The following is a 14,164-nucleotide window of genomic DNA, read 5'->3' as shown; positions in this document are numbered from 1 at the left end:
TTCCACACCTCGCTCCCAGCAATGGTTTTAGAAGCTCGCCGTGTCTCTCTTTCCCTTCCTTTCGTTTGATCTCCCCAAAATCATGGTGGAGATCCGGGGCCCGGTCTCTCCTACTCGTCCGCCTACGCCTCCCCGGACCGCCTCTCGCTTCGTGTCCTTGGACGAGAACAACCCAACCGACTCCCCGGTAGTTGTCCAAACCCCGGGGGAGTCGCCCTTCACGGTCGTGGGGTCGGCCGGCGCTCCCCCTTCCAGTCGCAGCTCCAAGCGTGTGAACTTCTCGCCCTGGAACAAGTACATCAAACCGCCGACCTTTGCCAATCCTTCGTCCAACAAGAACCCGCCCCCTTCCAACGAGTTGCGGCCCGCAAAATCAATACTCAAGGCAACTCAATCCCCAATCCCCGTGTGGTCGCCCAATGCCGATACTTTCACCACCGAATCGCTCGCCATGCTGCTCGAATCCGTCATCCAGCAGCTGGCCGGCGAATCCCTCAGCTCCAGGCTCGATGCATACATGCAATTCTTCGGGGCGCTACGGACATACGAAGGACTGCCGGCGGGACAAGATATTGCAGATAAGCTGGGTCTGATTACGGAGTTCATCCAACGCGACGTTGGTAGGGACCTTGTCAACGGCAAGCCAATGGACACCAACCTGGCCAACCAGGCCCTGAAGCTTTCGGCAGCCTTTGTCTGGCATGCGGAGATATCCACTCAACTTTCAGATGACTTCAAGATCTTTCTGGTGGAACAATGCATCACAAGTCTTCGCGAGGCCAAGGTGCCCAAGTCGGTCTTGTCGCATTATATGAACATTTTGACCACACAGAACTTCGGGCCGAAGATCATGAACAACAGCCGGATCACCCGTTTGTTGGCAGAATTACATGATATCAACAAGAGGGTACCTGGAAATGCCATTGTCTCCTACCAGTTGGGCATCTACCAGCGCCTTCTCACTCAAGCTAAAACCGCCTTCATATCCCAGTGCGAGGTATGGATCGAGCACCTGATCTTCGGTCTTCTTCATCATTTGAAAGACATCCGGCTCAAGGCAATTTCGTTGGGGTTCCAGATATCTGCAGCGGGCATGGACTTGGTGCTGTCGAGGAACATTCGAGACCTTTTCGACCGACCCCTTGAGAATGACCGAAAATTGGGAGCCGAGATTCGCGAGCGCATGTCAAGAATGATGGCTTCTACGGAGAGCGGTGTGCATGTTCCACAGATCTGGAGCGTCATCGTCCTTCTTCTCAGGAGCAAGCGGTGGAACCTGGAGAAGTGGGATCAATTCCGGGAGTGGGTTCTTGTACTGCAGAAATGCTTCAACTGCAGTGAACCAGCCATCAAAGCACAGGCAATTATCGGCTGGAACCGGTTTGTCTTTGCTGTTGGCCCATCCGAATCGACAAGTCTCTCGCTGCTCAAGATGCTGGGGAAACCGATTTTCACCCAATTTGAACGAAGAAAAGCCGACAGATCCTGGCAATCGCCCACAAACCTCGCACTGAGCAGCTATTACAATCTTCTTTACTACGCCTTTCGCCCTTCGACCTCCTATCGTCATCTGGATCGGATTTGGGATGAATACGTGGCTGTTCCCTCATCGGGTGCATTCTCATCCGTACCGGCTCTCAATGATTGTGCCTGCTGCGCAATTGCAAGTCTGTTGTGGAGTTCGCAGGCCAAGGTTTGGTCAGAGACTCGGATCACTGACAACGAGAAGCTGCAACCTGAAGAGCTTCTCTCCATCGACAGCAAGTGGGTGAGATCACGAATCTCTGAGGTCTTGAAGGTCTTTGAGCATTTATTCAAGTCGTCCGTCTGGAGCGGCGGCTCAGATGGCCTTCCCCATGTGGCCTTGGCTTGGACCAATCTTGGTAACGCTCTATCGTTTGCCTCGAGCAAGGAGATCACCCCATCGGGTGAGTCGATGCAGGCCGTGGCCAGTGTCCTTGGACTACTCCAACGGCTGTGGACAGCTGGCCCACCATCCTTGAACGCGACAGGAGAACAATCAGATGATGAGTTCCTCGCAAGGTTTCAACTATTGTCAACAAAGATGATATATTCTCTTGGAAGTATTCCTTTCACCGAGAAGCTTATTTCGCGAGTGGCCGATGAAACTTTCCAGGTCTCCAACACCCCCAGCAACCGCCGTACCGGCCCGAACTCCAACCTTGACAGTTCCATCCTGCACCTCCTCCGAATGATCAGCAATCCTGGGAATCTTGCATTGACTCCATCCTACAAAGATCTAGTGACTGCCATAGTGCAATCATCTTGCAGTGGCAGAATTTCCCGAGGGTCCCGCCTCGAACTTCTTCAGCAATTCACAGAACTCAGACCTACGGAGATTGATTCTCATTCCCGGGAGATTCAAGTTTCGGAGGAGATTTGGAAGACTGTTGCGCAGGAAGCGGCTGACGCTTTGCGCTCTTTCCCCATCGAATCTGCCCGTGAACGTGATGGATCTGTTTCGCAAGATTACGATAACATCAGCAAGATTCTTTCCTCCGGCCTTCACTTCTCGAACGCATTCCAAGAATGGTCTCATCTCCTCGATTCTTTCGTTCGTGTGGTACGGACGGAGAAGGGGGATCGACTGCTTGCCACCATGATCGTGGAACCTATGGCCGAAATTCTGTTAGGTCTTCCGGCTCGTGGGGCTTATATGCCATCGTCATTACTTCTGAGCCATTCATTATCTATCCCTTTCTTCCAAGATCCAGTCACTGGTGGAGAATATAGCGGCTCTGGATCAGTTGAAGAACCACTTTTCCCCCATAAGCTACTGGAACTCGTTGGGACAACGCTCTGCAGGGTATATGAAAGCTTTGACGCTTCAGACACAGATGACTTGGCCCACTTCGTTGAATCGCTGGCATCCTTTATGTCGTCGGGCTTTCCATCATTCCACTCCAAGGTTCTGGAGACACTCATACCGTCCTTGTGCCTTTGGTTGAAGGATGAAGCATGTCAAATTGATATCGATCGAGGTGCTAATAGTCGAATTCTGACCGCAGTAAGTAGCCCCTAAAAGATTTCTGGACTACCCCTGACAGGAGAAAACAGTGCCGGACGCTTTCATCTGTTGTCGTTCATATCCTGCAGACAAGTGTTCCTCATGATATGGGTTGTTTGCTGCGATTTGATGCCATCATCTGTGCGGGTTTGCAATCGTCGCATACGTCGACTGCCAAGCGGTTTCTGGAGCTTTGGGGCTCGACTTTTGGTCTGCAAAACCTCCCCTGTCGTGTGAGTCTTCTTACGGCCTTGCATACAGCAAAGTCGAGGCTCCAGGCTCCAGGTTCGCAACCGCAAAGTGATATTCAGGTATTTTAACATGCTTTACTGGCTCTTCGCAAGTCCTAGCTAACTATTGATGTACAGATGAATGATAGCTTATCATCCATGTGTCGAGAAGGACACGATCAACCCATGAATGAAGTCCATCGTGTCCAAAATAGTGCCATGCAGCTTCCTACTGCAGAACTCAAGTCGTCCCCTGTCATTAGGGCGCAAGACTCTTCATCGATGCTACCACCTCAACGCCGAGAACCAGCCATCTCACAGCTTGAAGCTCCCGAGGAGCAAATTGTCGAAAGCACACCGGTCACTAACAATCGCCAAACGCGACGTGAGGTTTTTAGAATGATTGAAGCTATCCACTCATCGTCACCTGCACCCACCCCTGGCAAATCGGGCCTTCATACACCCACGCATATCCGCCGTGTGCATCGTTCAGACTCTGCGAATGACTTACTACTGACGCCTACTTTTGGAGCTGCCGAACATGAGGGCTTTCTTGGTTCTTCTCCTACTCCTGGAACCAGAGAGCCAACGCCTGCCGCCAGCTCTGAAATTCCTCATTTGGCAACAACCCACGACGTTGAGATGAGCATGCAGACCGACATTCCATCTTCGCCACCAGAACTCCACTCTAGGAGTCCAAGCCCCCGCAAAAGGTCCAGAAGCGCACGCCGAAGGTCTGCGCGCAGGAAAGCCGCTGCGGCTAGATCTGGCGAGCAAGATTCTGTGTCTAACCCGGCTGTCTCCAACCTTGATATGGCAGAAGATAACGCAGCAACACCCAGCGCTGATACCGAGGTCGTCTCCTCGCAAGAATCGGAAATGCCTCTTGGAGGACGTCTACGTTCTGCATCCAGCAAAGTCGCTCCCGCGGAACCGAGTTCTGCACCGACGGCGCCTGTCAAATCATCTGCAACTACAGAAACCGTCGAAACACCAACGAGGAACACAGCCGATCTTTCTTCCCAGAAGACGGCATCAACTGCTAAGCCCAAAAGGGGTAAACGGAAGAGCACGCCCAAGTCCAACCCTCAGGAAACTCAGCAGGAAGCGGAAGACCTTGTTGGAGACACGGCTGCCGCTCCTGTCGCCGCAGTCCCCGATTATTTCGTCGACTCTGCAAGCGAGGATGTCGACACTCAAATTGCTTCTCAACTTGAGCAAGACTATCAGCTCTCCCGAAATGTCGTTGAACAGGAAAACAGTGCCAGTCATGCTGAGCAACACTCCGGACCCGCTACCAGGAAAAGAAAGCGCGAGGAGACTCGTCAATCCAGCAGGATGGAAACGCGCAGATCAAGCCAACGCGCGTCAACGAAAGAGCTTGTTCCAGATGCCGCTCAGTCCGAGACCGTCGAGTCGCAGAGCTTGGCTTTACCCGATGCCACACCGCATGTCTCAACAGATAAAGAATCGCCAGTATTGCGTCGCCGCCCAACCCGCAGTTCCCAACTCAAGGACGCTGAAAGCGCATTACCAGACTCGATTCCCCCAACCCAAGAGGCAACCCAGGGCTCCGCTCTTCAAGAAACTGTTCAAGAAGCAGAAACCCCGCAGCCGCCATCGAAGCGAATCCGCAAATCACTTCCTCGTTCCGTCACAAAAGAAAGCCCAACCAAGAACACACCATCTCGTGAAACCCGTTCCAGCAGGAGACGTTCCCAGCCAAGTCAGATTGCGTCTCAGTCAGAATCTTTGCAAGAAGCTGATACGCAATTCGGGCAATCTGTTCTCCAGCAACAGCCTCAACATGAGGAGATGCTCGATCTGGACCTCGTTCCCGAGACTATCCTGTCTCCGGATAAGCCAGCGGAGCCGATCGACCTTACTGTTTCATTCAATGAGCAACCCAATACTAAGATGAACGAAGTGGGGCCATCAACTGAGCCCCCGCCAGTCAACTTGGACATTGCAATGGCGGAAACGTCTACAGACGGTCCAGCCGACGTTTCATTGGCCAAGCCAGTTCCCAACATTGCCCACTCCACAACTCAAACTGTTGAACAAGTGCCTCGTTCGATCGAAGCCGACAGCGGCGAGACCGTCATCAGTCGATCCCTGGGCAAACTCCTCGAGGACATGAAAACAGCGACTCTCAGCCCCAGTGCCCTCCGGGAAGTCGATGATCTTCTGTTCAATATCCGTGTCGAAGCCCACGAGGCATCCCGACGCCACCACCATTCAGCATAGCGATTGGAGTTTTGTCGAGAAGTCGCACAGACTTTTTGTTGTATTATTGTGAATTTTGCTATATTGGATCCCCCGTCTGTCATACTTATTCCCCCAAGCCTTGCATCTACATGTCTTAGCAGCCAAAGTAAAGAAAGAGCCCCCCATTTCATGTCCATTGTTCTTTTATTTTTCTTTTTTCGGGATGCTACTGTTTTGCTGCATAATCTTGGTCATGACCATGTCTTTAGTGTCGTTCCGCTTCGGGGGGTTCTTCTGGCTTAACTTGAAAGACACCATCTTATTACTTTGAAGGGAACTCTTGCGACGACTTAACAGTTGGTTCCTTGTAACTAGTTGGTCTTTAGTGAGCCACCTATATCCCTCATAATCGCCAGAAGCGAAAGTCTGTCGCCTCCGTGGCAAAGGGCGTATGCTAAGTATATGAGCTCCATTGGCCATCCGCATAGACGAACTCGCCATGGCCACACCTGGGGCAAACGGGACTGTCTGGCCTGATATCCGAAGCCATCCCGGATGACACTCCGCAGCCGCATGGCCCGTTTTGGATGTCATGATGATCTGACATGACGCACGACGCCAACTCTTTGACTAGAGAAGAGAGAAGTCGATAAAAACGAGTGCACTCGCCGTTGTGCGTTTCTCGATATATGAGATCTTCACTGCTTCTTTGTGAGTACTACGCCGTACAGACCATCAACGAAAAACAAGGTTGCCACTTTATACCAGGTGCTTCTTACCACATAACAAAATAAACACAGACACAACACCAGAGATGGCCACCCCAGGGGCTCAATATGTCTTGCAAGCCGGGCTCGCATCTGGCATGTCCGCCACAGAAGGCGTGCACTCGCCGCATCCCAAGCCCGTTGACCCGCATCTCAGCGACGACGCCTACGTGCTCCCCGCGGACATAATGCCAGACTCGCAGAGCCGGATCGCCGTGCGCGGCCGGGGCGGCAAAGACGTACAGATCCCCTACATGAGCATCGGCGCCTGGGCATGGGGCGACAAAGCGACATTCGGCTACGACGCGACGCGTGACCTGCCACGCATCCATGCCGCATGGGAGAAGCTGAAAGCCGTGGGTTTGACCTTCGTCGACACGGCGCAGGCGTACGGCGACGGCGAGAGCGAGCGTATCTGCGGCAGTCTGTTCCGGGACATGAACAGGAATTCGTTCGTCGTGCAGACGAAGTGGCTGTCTACGCCGGACCTGACCAACACCCTGATGCAGTCGAAAGGCCCCAAAAAGAAGCTGAAGGACTCGCTGTCCCGTCTGGGCCTCGACTACGTCGATATCTACCTCGTGCACGGCCCGATTCACCCGGCCATGATCTCGACGGTGGCGAAGGGGATGGCCGAGTGCGTGGAGGCGGGGATGACGCGCGCAGTGGGCGTGGCCAACTACGACACGCAGGAGATGGTCAAAATGGCTGACGAGTTGGCGAAGAATGGCGTCCCGCTGGCAGTGTGCCAGTGTGAGTACTCGATTATCCGGCGCTTCCCCGAGGCGAGTGGGATGATCCGCGAGTGTCGCAACCGTGGGATCTGTTTCCAGGGTTATGCCTCGCTGGCGGAGGGCAGACTGACGGGCAAGTATTCCCAGTCGAATCAGCCGCGGCGCACCCTGCGCTTTAGCAGCTATCCCATGCACATGCTGGAGCCGACGGTTAATGTGCTGAAGCGCATTGCGGAGGAGCGCCGCGTGCCTGTGCCGGCGGTCGCGCTTAACTACTCAATTAACAAGGGCGCTGTGCCGCTGGTGGGCGTTCGGGACGCCGAGCAGGCGGAGCAGGATATGCAGGCGCTGGGATGGCGATTAACGGTGGATGAGATCAAGCGCATTGAGGCTGTCAGTATCCAGGGAGGCACGTCGTCGTTCTGGCAGCATGGATAGAGATAGTGTAGTTCAAGTTGGTGTAATTGAATGTTTGTTGTTGTTTGTTGTTGTTGTCCCGGCGTGTTCGTCCCCGCCATGACTTAATCATTTCAGCTCTTATCGTCTTCAGCTGCGCCTGGTGTTCCTTCTCTCTTCAACACTCTCTCCCCCACAATAATCAGAATGGATCGTTCGAATAAACCCTCCGCCATCGGCGTGGGTGCATCCCTACCCCAGCCCTCCGTCAATATCCAAGATAACACCGTCAAAGCCACCCTGCCCACCGGCCAGTCCGTCACCATCCACCTGTATGGCGCCACCGTGACGTCGTGGAAGACCGCCAATGGCGAGCAGCTGTTCCTCAGCCAAAAGGCCCATCTAGACGGCTCCAAGCCTATCCGAGGCGGTATTCCGCTCGTGTTCCCTGTACGTTTTGATCTTGTTTCCTTGCCATTTGCCTCTGCTCATCCACGAGCTAGGTGTTCGGCCCCCCACCTTCCAACCACGCAACCTCCTCCCTTCCACAACATGGCTTCGCACGTAACTCTACCTGGGAATACCTGGGCAAGTCGTCGTCGGAGTCACTGGGCAAGGACCGGAGCCAGGAAGATCTCTCGGTGAAGCTGGATTTCGGATTGTCGCATAGCATGCTGAGCGAGGAGTTCCGAAAAGCCTGGCCGTATGAGTTTGGCCTTGTGTACAGCGTCACCCTTACCAAGGACGCGCTGGAGACGACGCTGCAGGTGCGCAATGAGGGTAAACAGAACTTCGAGTTCCAGGTTCTGATGCATACGTATCTGAATGTTGAGGTGAGTAGAATCGCATATTTGGCTCCTACACAAGGAATTGGCTCACATGCTCCGTTGAAATAGGACATCTCCAAGGTTCGGGTCAAGAACCTCGAAAACAAGACATACGTCGACAAGACGCGCAACGCCACTTCTCACACTGAATCCTCCCCTGCGCTGGCGATCACTGAGGAAACAGACCGTGTCTACCAGGCTCTTGATCCCACCGTCCCGATTGTGGTTTCTAGTACCGATGATAAGGCACTTTTCTCGATCACGCGGGAGGCTTTGACAGACGTCGTAGTGTGGAATCCTTGGGCCGAGAAGGCCAAGGGCATGGCTGACTTTGCGCCGGATGACGCATACAAGAACATGATCTGTGTTGAGGCCGGCACGGTGTCGGCGTGGCAGACCCTCGAGTCTGGTGAAGCGTGGGAGGGCGGACAGAGCATTAAATCGCGTCTATGAAATGCCATGGCGTTTGTTCCATGGGTTTCATCCTTTTTCACTAAGGAGGAATACCTTGATAGGAACAATGGCGCAACCTAAAAGAGAAGAGGGGAAAGGATTTCTCAAGGTAATAGTTAAGAGCTGGTGTACAATTCCTTAAGTGTCAACTACTCTGTCATAAACCCCTTAGGGTTATAGAGTTCTTCTATCTATGGACCTCTTATAACCCTCATGGCTTTGTTGCAGAGCATTCAGCACAACGGGAAACTTTCAATTACTCTTAACTACTCTCTAAGCCACCTCCTTCCAAGTTCTTTATCTGCACGAGACTTGATGACTTGAAGACGATTTGTGTTTTATCTTTTTTGACGCGGAAATCAAATAGATTCGTTGATCATTTGTGGATGGCGACTTGAATAAGTAAAGCTGACACAGTATTCAAAATTATAAACACATATACTTTGATATCACAGGGCAAACATGGACACGAAACAAATAATTAAGTGAGCAACAAGTCATTTCTCTCATCACATCATCACACATGGCCAAATTCATCAAACAGTAGTCACGTCCGCCAAATCTGCAATAACCCGACGACCCTCTTTACCCTCCTGGAACGCGGTCAATCGCTCCGCCGCCTCAAAACTGTACTTCGGGCCCTGATACACGCGTCTAGCCTGGAATAACCACCACAGCGCAGTCAATGCCATCAGACCAACGATGATGATGCTGGTGTAGTTCATGTTCTTGGCCGTGGCAGGTAGCACGAGCGGAAAGCAGAAGAACACGACCGTGACGAGGATATACATCAGAGCGACGAGGTTAACAATCATTCCCAACCTGCGGCCCATATAGAACGGTCCGGGGACCATATTGCGTCTGCCGGAGAGGACATGCGGGAGGATAGCCCCGAGATAGGACAATGAGCTCAGCACAATGAATGAGGAAATCAGGGCTTGGAAGGCCGTTGCGCTACCAACGTATATACAGCCTAGGCAGGTGACCATCGCGCTCATGGCAACAGTCGCACGCACGGGACAGTTGAGCGAGGGATCAACGTAGGCAAAATATGATGCGAAGGGGGTGGCGTTGTCACGGACTAGACTCCACCACATCCGGCCGCCGGTCACGAAGGTGCCGATGAGGGTTGGGAATGTGGCCAGAAATAACACGGCGATTAGCCCGATGGCACCGGTGTTGGAACCTGTAGCTTGTCGGTAGATTTCGGCTGTGGGGAAGAAGCCGATTGTGCTGCTGAAGACGGCGTCGAGGTCTTGAATAGAGTAAAAGAGGGCTATTAGGTAGACGAAGGACGTTGTGAATGCCGTTAGCATTTGGAGCATGATTCCTTGAGGCACTTTGATCTCCGGTTTTGGAACTGGATCAGGTATCAACTGGCTGTGCTTTGAATCAGATAGTAAATAACGTACCCTCTTCCGATAAGTGGCTGATACAATCAGGCACGCCCACTGCGAAAGCAGCATTCAGGAGGCCTGTCATGAAGCAGACCCCGTCCGACCATCCACCAGTCCGATTGTAGTATGTCGTCCACACCTGCGTATTACTCGCGTGTTTCTTCGGCATGACGGAGAGAACCACCACCGTCGTGACAAGTCCACACATGGACAGAGTCAGGGCAATACGATTGATCAATGGGATAAATCGATTCCCTAAACAGACAATGGCGCAACAGGTCCAGTTCATAATTTGAAAAACCACAAACACATGCCAGGAGCGCCAGCGCACCTCGGTGTGTCGGAGTAGGTACATGGCCACTGCCTCATTGCCTAGCATGGAGCTCATAGACGACGCAGACAGGAGCCATGCACAAGCGTTGAGATATCCCGTGAAAAAGCCTGCTGCACGGCCGCGATTCCGGCTCAATACTGACGACCAGTAGTACACGCCACCGGCAGAGGGCATGGACGAGGCGAGCTCGGCCAGGGACGCTGAAATAGCCGTGTAGAAGATACTGACGAGAATGAGCCCGTAGAGAACTGCCATTGGGCCACCGTTCTGGAGCGCCGCAACGATGGTTCCTCCTGTGGAAGCCCATGAACTATATCACGTCAGTTGATTCATTCTAGCAGTGAAGAAGTGAGGAACATACTTGGCAATGACAATCCCCAAGCTCGTCAAACTCCAGAGCGAAAAATTCCTCACCAGCTCCTGTTTGTGTCCCAAGGCCGCTTCGAGCCGCACTTCATCCATCGCGCTTTGATTGCTCACTTTCTCCCCATCTTGAGATAAATGCTTCTCAGCCATCGCCATGATGCCAATTGTCAAGCTGTGCCAGACATACAATAGGAGTGTATGCAGGAAGGAGAAAAAAGAAAAGTCAAGAAGGAAGACAGAAATATAACACGAACAGGGCCGGGGCAAGGAGAGAAAGGTTAACCAGCGCCACCACACCCAGCCAAGACTACTTACTACTCATCAATTTACTGAGCCCAGGGTACGAGCAGGGACCGGCCAATCCGGATCTGAACCTCGGAATGCTTCATGCGAGGGCGATGTACCATATGGCGTCCACGTGCATAGCACGAGTCCCAAAATGCTCCGAGACGAGTCGCCGAAGGGATGGAAGACAGCAACCAGACTGGCGCATTATTGTTGCCCTATGAATCTGCCCAGTTTCGAACAACCGGTTCGAGGATCAGGCTATGTCGTTTAGGAGGCAATAGTGTGGATTCGATGGATCGACTGTGCAGCGCGAACGCCTCCCCGCTTTGGCGCTGACTCGACATACTGTACCTGCCGGTAGCCGTCGCGAACCACCAAAAAGCTACGGGCAAACTCAAGTTTGCTGTCGAACGCGTCTTCTTGCCTGCGCAAAAGGCAAAACACGCGTGCATCGGCTGCGGACGCATGGCCGCATTCCATGCAAGGGGGAGTGTCGCGATCCACCCAGCTTGCGGGATGAGGGCTAGCCGGGCGTCGATCGGGCGATCCGATCCTAGACCCAACTCGAACTCACCAATCCTCGATCGAACAATCTGATCGACCTTTAAATGTTGCCGTGTTTCCGTATCTCTCGGTTTCTGATGCGCTTTGTGCCCAGGTTGTCGGGTCCCTGCTGCGTCATTGGCTTTTTTGGTTGGCTAATTGGATGTCTGTGGTGAATCTGTATTGTAGATAGGTCGGACTGCAGTGTCAGGCAAGTAGAACAAAACGGCGCGAGAAAATACTTCCTGTTGCTTTTTGAATGTCTTTTTTTCAAATTGGATTTACTTGATTTCATTCTACTGTTGAGGCCTCTGTCTTTGCGTTATCACTGGCCTACTTGTCCAAATATGTTTCCGTGGTCCGATGCAATCTCAATTTCTTTGATTCACGTCAATCGACAGGACACTTCGAGTACACATCTGCAACTAATTGTTGTAAGTACCTCACTGCATTCTCTCACATACAGTAGGCCTTAATATGCAGTCACCCACAGTACTACCACTATTGTGTTGACATCTCTGTACGATCAGTTGGATTAGGAGGATGCCAGGATGCCATCTGGTTGACGAACAGGAGTGTCGCCCTCCTGCACGAGTGACCAGGGTACCATGTCGATAGTCGGCTCATGGTTCATCCGCCACCATGTATATAGGACAGGAGAACTCCCTTGATAGCCTCAAGAGCTGGTTGCTGTCCCTTCATTCATTCACACTTTCACTTTAATTATTCAGATCATTCCATTACATATTCTGTCCCTTAGCTGGTTCTTGGCCTCTGACATTGCTTGCTGCGGCTTCTTCAAGTTTCCCAAGTTATCACTCTCGACTACGAAGAGACAACTCGAGATTCAGTTATCTGACATATCCCACAGGTGTATCATATAATTCATACTATTTGAGACCTGAGCTCTTCGTAGTGAAGAGCAAAGAACTCCACGAGGCCTAAGATCAGATTTTACTTGGTAAGTCTTACCAGAACAACCGGTTTTTGATTGTGTATAACCCGGGATATTTACTGTCGAGTCCTCAACTCACAAGCCATCATCGTGCGTGTCGGTGTCCAAAGTGGATATGCACGAGGATGACTTGATATTTGGACATACAAAGCAATTCTCCACTATAAACAAAAGAAATGGAACAAACAGAGAGACCACTTCATACCAACTATATTCAAGCCAGGTGATAAGGATTACCGGATTCTCGTGTAGACCTTCATCAGGCATGCGGCCAAGAAGTTGACAACTTCGAGCCTTTACGGCAGGAGCTAAAATTTACTTTAGAAACATATAGACCTCATTCTAGTCGATAGTCGACGAAGAAAGAGCAATGAGCCTGTTGGCATTCCAATTAGGTAGCTATCTCTACAATAAGCAGTATCGCATAGCTCTGAGACACAGGTTCCCTTGCCTCGTCTTAACTCAGGAGGACAGTCATTTATTTGCGACTAATAACAGCCGCCCCGAACCTTCAACATTGTTTTCATTCTGTTTTAGGCGTCCCAAACTGCTGTGGAATGTGTGAACCTCGGTTCTGGTCGAGGTCCTCGCCTATTCGGTCCAATAACTCATTTTGTATAGGCCAAGTTCTCAAGATTGTCAGTTCTACAAGATAGGTTGATACCTTGTATGCAGATCTTCCATAACCGTGAAGAAATCAACAGCCAAGGCGAGACCAGGAATGTAAGCGATCTAGGCTGATCGGGATTCCCAAAACAAAGATCTTTCGTAGAGAAAGAAAGACCCATGTCTTGGAGAAAAACGTTAGCCGGAATCCCTCAGGGATGTGGCGCGGTTGCCGCACATAACGATCAAAGTCAGCAGATACTTGGCATGGGAAGAAAGCCAAACCGCGATTGGTGCAGAATGATAATTTGGTATTTGAGCTCAGCTGGCGCTGGGGGATCAGCCGGAATAAGAGCTCCTTGTAGGGCACGCCGCGATCGCCAAGCCTATCTTCCAGCCGGCTAACATCATATTTGCTGATCGCCGTTGGGAACAATACTTCCAGGACTATTGGACTTGGCTTGGCTTGGTCTTGTAGATCATCGTGATGGGTCGAGTCTAATCAGCGATATCCCTTGTCACAGGAATCTGAACTGTCAACACCCGCCTCTCGGCAAGGTGCGCAGATCATCGGGAACTCTCCCCCATCGTGCATATTCCGTTCTCGGTACCGATTAGCCCTATTGAAAGACAGGCGCTTCGCTTAAGGGAACTTGCAGGTCAAGCGGGAGTGCCTGTGCACCTACGATGTGCTACGGAGTAAGGGAATTCGAGGGAGCTTCTGCCTTCTGCTGTTTCGGCGCAAGAAGGGAGGGATGTTTTCTGCATTCCAAAGTAAACTGCCATCGATCTGGATCCCTGTTTCTCCGTCGGCCTCCCTTGCGTCTCTAGCCACATTCCTCCTTGCTTGTCACTCGCTCACCAGCCCGACACTGACATTTCTGTGCAGCCCTGCTTTCGGTTAGGTGTGTACTTCGTCATTATTCAATGGACTGGGCTCTAACCGAGCTCACCGATGGCGATGAAATCGCCTAGTGGTGGGTCATATTGAAGCCAAAAACAACCTTCATAGCTTTGGTGCAGTGGCCGGTA

The 14,164-nt window shown here is 51.9% G+C and overlaps 5 protein-coding genes across 5 annotated transcripts; 3 read left to right on the top strand and 2 right to left on the bottom strand.

Annotated features, from left to right (window-relative positions):
• Positions 1-82: 82 nt before the first annotated feature.
• N7510_007341 (uncharacterized protein) lies at positions 83-5,505 on the top strand (the record flags this gene model as incomplete). The annotated part of the gene is made up of 3 exons (XM_056979266.1): positions 83-3,028; positions 3,079-3,339; positions 3,379-5,505. 3 exons carry the CDS (start codon positions 83-85, stop codon positions 5,503-5,505), a joined length of 5,334 nt encoding a protein of 1,777 aa, XP_056832309.1.
• A 775-nt stretch (positions 5,506-6,280) lies between these two features.
• Positions 6,281-7,405, top strand: N7510_007340 (aldo/keto reductase; the record flags this gene model as incomplete). The annotated part of the gene is made up of 1 exon (XM_056979265.1): positions 6,281-7,405. The coding sequence occupies one exon, from the start codon at positions 6,281-6,283 to the stop codon at positions 7,403-7,405; it is 1,125 nt and encodes a 374-aa protein (XP_056832308.1).
• A 165-nt stretch (positions 7,406-7,570) lies between these two features.
• On the top strand, positions 7,571-8,643 carry N7510_007339 (D-hexose-6-phosphate mutarotase; the record flags this gene model as incomplete). Its single annotated transcript, XM_056979264.1, has 3 exons — positions 7,571-7,813; positions 7,867-8,196; positions 8,260-8,643. The coding sequence occupies 3 exons, from the start codon at positions 7,571-7,573 to the stop codon at positions 8,641-8,643; spliced, it is 957 nt and encodes a 318-aa protein (XP_056832307.1).
• A 536-nt stretch (positions 8,644-9,179) lies between these two features.
• Positions 9,180-10,896, bottom strand: N7510_007338 (putative choline transport protein; the record flags this gene model as incomplete). The annotated part of the gene is made up of 3 exons (XM_056979263.1): positions 9,180-10,003; positions 10,056-10,684; positions 10,736-10,896. 3 exons carry the CDS (start codon positions 10,894-10,896, stop codon positions 9,180-9,182), a joined length of 1,614 nt encoding a protein of 537 aa, XP_056832306.1.
• A 399-nt stretch (positions 10,897-11,295) lies between these two features.
• N7510_007337 (uncharacterized protein) lies at positions 11,296-11,508 on the bottom strand (the record flags this gene model as incomplete). Its single annotated transcript, XM_056979262.1, has 1 exon — positions 11,296-11,508. The coding sequence occupies one exon, from the start codon at positions 11,506-11,508 to the stop codon at positions 11,296-11,298; it is 213 nt and encodes a 70-aa protein (XP_056832305.1).
• Positions 11,509-14,164: the final 2,656 nt, after the last annotated feature.

The sequence above is a fragment of the Penicillium lagena genome, assembly GCF_028827675.1.
Source record: "Penicillium lagena strain IBT 129212 chromosome Unknown utg000005l_segment0_segment0, whole genome shotgun sequence".
In the NCBI taxonomy this organism is placed as follows: Eukaryota; Fungi; Ascomycota; class Eurotiomycetes; order Eurotiales; family Aspergillaceae; genus Penicillium; species Penicillium lagena.
This window is presented reverse-complemented; position numbering and strand designations above follow the sequence as displayed.